At 38.5% G+C, this 7,828-nt stretch overlaps 1 protein-coding gene across 2 annotated transcripts in view; it reads right to left on the bottom strand.

The window, feature by feature from the left end:
- Positions 1-217: 217 nt before the first annotated feature.
- The window catches only part of SENP6 (SUMO specific peptidase 6), a 66,691-nt gene continuing 59,080 nt past the window's right edge, over positions 218-7,828 (bottom strand). For both annotated transcript variants that reach the window (XM_042822817.1, XM_042822908.1), the window contains 5 exons: positions 5,734-5,837; positions 3,923-4,011; positions 2,436-2,504; positions 2,209-2,359; positions 218-528 (listed from right to left, as the gene is read on the bottom strand). In XM_042822817.1, the coding sequence (XP_042678751.1) occupies positions 319-528; positions 2,209-2,359; positions 2,436-2,504; positions 3,923-4,011; positions 5,734-5,837 (623 nt within the window). In that variant the 3' untranslated portion in view covers positions 218-318. The remainder of the gene's footprint in view (positions 529-2,208; positions 2,360-2,435; positions 2,505-3,922; positions 4,012-5,733; positions 5,838-7,828) is intronic.

Genomic DNA, 7,828 nt, shown 5'->3' with positions numbered 1-7,828 from the left:
TTTCTTTATTTGCTTTATGTTTAGAAGTTGCTATTTAAGTTCTATTAACAGAAATACATAACAAAAGCTCCCTAACAAGTGGAAAAGAAGTAATTACAAATGCTGAAAAAGGTTGGCCTCATTAACATATGTACAGACTTGCTTACTTAATACACATCTTTGTGGAAATTAAATCATTTTATGACACACATTTATACAGGCATTAAACATTCCCAAGTAACTTTGAGCAGAGAATACGTCAAATCTTTATTTAGTCTGGGCAGACAAAACGCATATTTCAGTTTTGATTGTGGAGCTAACATGCAACAGATACAACATTCAGTCTGAGCTGCTGTTGAGAAGTTGTTCTGTTTTTTCCTGCAAAGATCTTTCTGCTGCAGCTGGGTCCTTCTGTCCCTTCTTGTCTTTGTTCTGCTGTTCCTGCAGCTTCAGGATGATTTTTCGTATTTCTTCTCTTTTGGTTTTCATCCGTGGGCGTGGAAACCAGTCTGTTAAGTTCATTGGTAGCTCAAAACTCAGAATAGGATTCTGAAAAGAAAATTGGTTAGCACATTAAAGCGACAGGTTATGACCTAAAGAGACTGGAGAGAACCAGAATGGGAAAATGGGCGTTCTTCTCCGCCTCATTCCCTCAGCACGAAAAAACGAACGGTTTGCATCCTTTCTACATGTACAGTCAAGGTCATAACAAACCAAGTTTCAGCATGCAACAGCACAGCGCTCACCGAAAGGCCCCAGCACTGGGAGCAGCAGCACCGCCCCTCCTCCCCCCCCCCCCGGCAGTCCCGCCGCGGCTCCACCGGCAGTAGCACGCCCCGCCACAGTGGCGCCCGCCCCCGCCGCGGCACCACAGCGCCCCCAGGCGACCGCCGTCGGAGCCGAGCGGCACTGAGGGCGGGAGGCCCGGCAGGCTGTGGGCAGCCGACAGCGCGCAGCCGCTTCCACCGCGTGCCGTCTCCAACCAGCCTTGGCTTTACAAAACCCTACGCATCGTGGCTGTAATGCTTATCATTAAAACGAAGTTTAAACTTCAATCAACCCACAAACGCCCCATTTTACACACTAAAACTCAGCTTGCAGAGCTGCTGACAACACGTGAGACTTGACGGAATTTTTCAAATACAAGCTGAAATTATTAATTTGGTAATGTAAGGTAGCCAAGCGTCGTTCAGCAGGTGTAGGTTTTACATCCCCACTCAGGTCACTGCTGAGAACACCCTGCTCCTCACTGACACATCTCTGGGCACATGCAGCTGCCTCACCCTGCAGGAGCAGGCAAGACACAGCCAGCTGCCCTAATTCTACAGCTGGTTTGCAAGAAGGAAAGGTGCAAGATTCTGCAAATGGGTTGCTCCACATAAACCCTATGTACAGAAGAGAAAGCTCTCTAGGGCAACTCTAAGTTCTAAAGAAAGGCAAAAGTGTATTAAATGTTTGTGCTTTGTTTTGTACAAATACTCTCTGAAAGCCTTGCTGCTTTCTCATTAAAGTATGAGCAAAGAGAGGGTTTGAGGACTAAAGAAGTTACCGGTTTTCTAGGAGTAGGAACAGTACTCAAAAGCACTACGGATGGTAAGCAGGCTTAATGCCCCATTCAGGCACCATGGTCACTCTGTTTCTCCTCCCAGCCCACACCTGACAGAGCTCTGCATTCCACTTCTAAGAGGAGCTTCAATTTGAAGGCTGAGACAGTTGAAGTAAATAAAAGCTCAACCATTTCCCTCAAGAGAATTAACATTTCGCTTCTAACTGTAATGACTTTCATGCTTTCATGAAAGCTTAGACAGTCCAAACTAGCTGTGTTACGTTAATGAATTTATTCAGTCATCTTTCTCAGGTGAAAAACAACAAGCTTTTTTGTACCACATCTTCATTTTAGTTTTTGAACTCAAATGTGAACCCTTTTTGTGTAATTCTAAAGGCACTGTAACAACACAAAGGAAATCTCTCAAAATATTTTCTGAATGTTTTCTCAGAAAATTCCATGACTTTCAATACCTGGTGTGTACGTGCAACTAAAAACAGTAACTAGTTTATATTCCTGAAAGTATTTCTTATTATGTTAACATATAAATTACTTTCTAACGCATAATCTAATAAACAGCTGTAAAAGTTACACTAAAGAACCTTTTAAAATTATAATAATTTTAGCAGGACACACTTGATTGTTGCAGGAGACAAAACAAGCAACTACACAAATACACATACCTCAAAAAAGCTCTCTACATACTGCAGTATGTACACTCCACAATCACTGAAGTTGTTTTGTTGTGGCACTTTGGGGTTGGAGCCTTTCACGACATCTTTGGAAAAGCTTCTTTTATTGCCTTTCCTGACCTCCCATTCTACCTCTAAATACCTATGACAAAAGACCGTAAAAATTAAAACTTTTTTCACTTGCAGAATTTTGCAGAAATCACAGACACAAAACTTACTCCCTTAGTGTTTTCACGACATTCGACCGGGAAGGGCCCCTCAGTGAATCCATAAGCAAAATGCAGGGCCTATGAGAGAACACAGTATTTTACAGCAGCTCAGAAAACACAGCGTTAAACAGCTAGCAATAAAATTATTTGTGGGATGACCTTGAACAAATCTAGTTCTATTATAAGTATTATTAAAGTTTTGCCTGTACTGCTATAATCCCCTAACGGATAGCTGAATGCAAAGCTGAGTTATCTTTAGATTTATACACAAGTACAGAGAACTTAGAACTCAGAGAATTCTAGTACTGTCAAACTGAAGCCATTGGTTACAGGCAAAATCTAGTTACCTAAAAGCCCCTGAGGTGTCTAGTGCTATTTTAGACACACAAGGTATCTGGGACATCTGCAAGAGGCAAAGAGGCAAAGAACCCACAGACATCCTTCTGGAGTAGCAGCAGGAGGACAGACAGAACATCTATAGCACCCACAAACACACTAGATTCATTTGTTCTAGAAGTGATTCCAATTACTGAATTACTGAATCTAAAATGCATACCAGATAGTTACCTATAAAACACACACACTGTATTTGAAAGACTTTAGAAAAATAATGCAACTAACCAAACATTCTGTCTAGAACTGTCTGTTTGAACGCTTTCTTGTTGACTTGCATCACTCGGTCTAAAAGACAGCCTTGGCAGTAGACATGCAATGCTTAAATTGTATCAGTCATCTTACATGCAGCAGCTGGATTTATGCATCAGAGCAAACTCATTCCACAACTCAGAATCTCAGCATTAGATGTAAGTCGTATTTTAAGGGATAGTTATAGATTACTTTTCACAAAGCTCTTTTTTTCTTTTTCCTAACAATAATATACATGAGTATTCACAGAATATGCTCTTTATGAAAATTGGAGACCAGTACATTCAGGCTAATTATATGTATGTATTTATGAATAGGTTGGTTTATTGTGTAAATTATTTTAAACTTACACAAATTTATGACAGCAATATTCTCTTAACAACACATGATCCGATTTTTTTTTTGGAGGAGGGGGAACAATATGGGGAGTGGAATTGAAATCCTTGTCAAAGGAATTTTCTTTTTCATACAGAAGAAACTGAAAACTATGGTAACAGTGAAGTATTGAAGTGCCCTTAACGATTTGCCATATCTGAGTGTCAGAGATCTTCAGAAGGTTCATATTTGGATTAAAATAGTGACTTGGTGGAAAGTATTACGTACTGATAATCATCAGCATGGGAAAATTTAGCTCAAATATAATTGGAAGTTCATAGCACTATCAAATATTTTTAAAGCTGGTAACAAAGGTGGATTTTTACTCCTTTGTTACAATGCATCAGGTATACCACCTACACATTCCATATGCTAAAAATTATTCCCACTTTCCTGTACTGAGTAAACTTCATAAACTTATAAGATTTTAATTTGCCAAACATCTTAATAACCATTTTAACTGTTTCACTACTTACTGTTTGCAGATAGTAGGCTTTAGGTGCCACTGTCCCATTTCTGAATTACAGCTGTCATCCAGAAGGCCACCATCATCACTACTGTCTTCCTACAAAAGCAACATATTTATAGGTGTTTTAAAGTTCATACTATTTTTCAGTTTCAAAAAGGAAGTACTGCTGTTCTTCCAATTTTTATTCAAGACAAATAAAATCTAGTTTGATAAAGAAGCAATAGCTTTCATTGAAAACCATTCAATATTTGTACTACTATATTTTAGTCTCTCTCAAATCCATGCTGGAAAGACACAGAGCTAACAGTGCTTTTTTTGTAATGATCATTGAAACTAGAAAAAAAAAAAACCAAACAACAACCAACAGCTACTGACATTTTCTAAGCAGTGCTGACCTAAAAGCAGTGCTGACCTAAAAGCAGTCCATCTCCCTTCAGGTTATAATCCATATTGTAAGTATTTTCTCCTCCTAATAATTACTAGGAATTTTTCTGATAATTTTATGTATGCTATCTTCTAGAAGGAATGGGACAAAATCTACAACGAACTCAGAAAGTCTGATTCCTGCTCCAGAATCCACCAACTTGGTCCTCCAGGCAAGGGAAATCTGAAGGGAAAACGATGTAACTGCATGTTGCAAAACTGACATGCCACAAACCTGAGAATGTTCTTTAAACTTCTGATTTCAGCACTGATTGCTGATTTCCTACTCTACAGAGCTCACTATTACTACCACAGACCACTGCATTCAGGGCCAGAGATGCTTTCCAAAACCACAAACTACCATATCAGCAAGGCTGGTGAACTTGCTTCTTCACTAACAAGCAGGATCCTATGACCGAAATCCTCATGTTACACCATTAAGATTTTATCACATTAGACAACAGCTGCCTAATTCCTATTCCATCTGTTTCTGTTGCAGCTTCAACATCATTTTTGGCAGATATGAAGGTGCATTCAACCTGTCCCGGTTTAACATTTCTATACTTGCTTTGTGCATTTGGAAAGGTATCAGTGACAGCTTCAGCCCAAGCTAAATTCTAAGCTACTGAAACCTGGGAACTTGGCATCTTACCATCCTCTCAAGGAACACAGCTGACACAGCTAAGAAATAAGAATTGGTATCAAGAATAATTGCTTTCTTCACTGCCTACACGCCATTTATTTCAGCTTCGAAGAACCCTACTCATCATTCTCCATATTGAACTTACACTGTATAAGAAATATGGCTATGGAATCACATGGTCATAGCCTCACACAACTGAATCAATGAAGGACACTGAATGATTTTGTGGACTTTACACATCCCTAAAATCTAAGTCTTCCAATGTGAACAAGAGCACTGCCTAATTATAAAACCATTTACTTAAGCATGATTCAGAAAAGCATCAAGTAGACTGAACAGCAGAGTAACATCATCTTATAAATATCTCTGTTTATGTCCATAAAATGCAGTTGAAATAACAGTAACTTGTTCTTCGGTCTGCTACCTAAACATGGGAGCTGGGGAGATGAGAAAGTTTCTCATTTCCAGAATTTCCACTTAAACCATTGTGTAATACTGCTGCTATGCACAAGACTCACAGCACTAAATGTAAGATCAGTACAGCAGTTTCCTGATAGTTTAAGGAATGAATATACAATTTTGTTCTATCAGCTAATTTGTAATTTTTTTTTTTTAAAGTAATCAGTGTTTTGGATTTGACATTTGTAAAGATATCTAGCTTTGGACAACAGACATTTACAACACAGATACTGCCCATTCAAAACATAACACAATATTTTCCATTTCCTAAATAAAACCGCTGAATATTTTACCTGATTATCTTGGTCTTCAGAAAAATCTATAAGCTCATCTTCATTTAATTTACCACCATCAGCTGAGTCTTCACTGTAGTTTAGCCTGATTTTGTGCAATCCATCTGTACAAATCACAGACAGTAGAATTGTGTATTTAAACATCAAATGCTACATCGTCACTGACAGCCAAAATAATTTTAAATTACCTAAGAGTTGCTCACAATGACTGTGATACATCTGGAGAGCAGCATTTTGCTCACGTATATAAACCAAAAGTGAGAAGTTTCTTTCAAGTAACACAGCAAAGGCCATCACTGTCTTCCCGTACCACCTTTTAAGTCCCCAGAACACAAGTCGAAGGAAAAACTAATGAACTAAGTGAGTGTAAGCAATAAATGCGTATCTCATGTCAGCAAAACTTGGTATTTTCAGAATAAAACCTTCCCTAGAACATAGTTGTATAATGTATCTAAACCATCTCAAACTTAAAAATGTTGTTTCTTTTGGCACTGAAGTAATAGTATGCTATCAGTTACTAAAGAAAACCAGATCTCTGTAAGAACAGTAAATAGGACAGTGAACTAGCTAACGGAAAATCACAGAAGATCTGCATTTGTTGAAGATTGGAATGAGGTTACTAGTGGATTTCCATAGGGACAAACTTTGAAATTAATCTTACTCGCTATCTTTGAATAGACCTTGGTGAAGAAAATAGGCCATATATAATGGAGTGACACACTGCTGACAGTCCTGAAAAATAAGAATTGGTATCAAGAATAATCACAGACGATATAAAGAAGAATTGGATGACCCTTCTATGTTGATCATAAAAAGAGGGTTAGTTAAGTAATAAAATATAAATATTTTGGATGGTCTCTTCAAAATTATTTTGGCATTCATGCCTACTGACTTACAAGTCCAACACCAGAATGCATTTTGAGATCAAGACTTGCATGTTTAGGCCGCCTGTAGTAGGCAACTATGGTGAAGACCACATACAGAGCAGCTACTCAGCTGAACAACTACTCTGTGCCTGTTTCAAGTGTGAGAGGAAGAGCTCTCTTGATTTCACTAAGTATATTATCAAAGATACAGCTGCTGCCTTTTGAGATACCCTAAGATATCTAGCACATAGATATGGGCGGTTTGGCAGAGTCAAGAGCAACAGCAGAAGGCTGGACAGAATATCAAAGATCTACATCCCCATCTTCATCTGACTGCAACAGGAGTTCAAGTTCATGGTTCATCTACATTTAGCTCCCTAAGCATATGCTCAGTGTCAATCTCAAACTGAATTGCCCTCTTGAACCATGACGGTGACCAATAATAGTGCCTGCATTAATCAAAGGGTACGTCACCTGCCCTAGCTGGGAAAGGAAGTCCAGGTGTTTTAGTCTTTGACACAATGACCACCAGTGAGGCATCAATACAATGCAGGCATTAAAAAGGAAAAAAACCCATAATCCTAGAAAAAACGTATTTCATGAGGAACATACTCATTAACGACAGACAAATAACAACAGCATCATCCAAGATAGGTAAGTTAATGTACATAGTGATATCATATACTGTGACAATTGCACGTAATGAAAAAAATCAATTTAAGCAAGATCAGCTCCTCCTCTCCCTACCCACAAAAACAAAAAAGAGCTTCTAGAAGTGACAATGTTATCATAGAAGAATAAAGTATCTGTGAATAAGTTTTGACTAGAAAGTAGGAAAGGGTTTACACCCAAAGATACGGAAGTTACAGTGGTCTGCAGTATACAGAATAGATTGATACGAGCCATATGATGGATAGAGCCTTTTTGGACTTTGTCCTAGAAACTAAACAACTATTTACTATACGTAAATTAAGTCAGTAGGAGTGCCATCAAGGCCTGACATACAAGTTTTCTCACCATCAGATATTCTGTACTTCATACCTCAAGGATCCAAACCTTGCTGTGAGCAGAGAAAAATATTTTCCCAGTTCTTTATTTTGTCCTTAAAATTATGTCAGTTACTTTGTTTACTTTGGTACAAATGCTGCTCTAGATGAATGCAACTACTGGTAACAGCCCCTAAAGAAGTGATGCATGGAGAAAGTCTCTCTAAATGCAACAAGGAAGAT

This window comes from Centrocercus urophasianus, unplaced genomic scaffold (genome assembly GCF_019232065.1).
Source record: "Centrocercus urophasianus isolate 14NV4802_14NV808 unplaced genomic scaffold, USGS_Curo_1.0 seq_10, whole genome shotgun sequence".
Lineage (NCBI taxonomy): Eukaryota > Metazoa > Chordata > Aves > Galliformes > Phasianidae > Centrocercus > Centrocercus urophasianus.
Note: the sequence above shows the minus strand (reverse complement) of the source record. Positions and strands in the feature narration are given on the sequence as shown.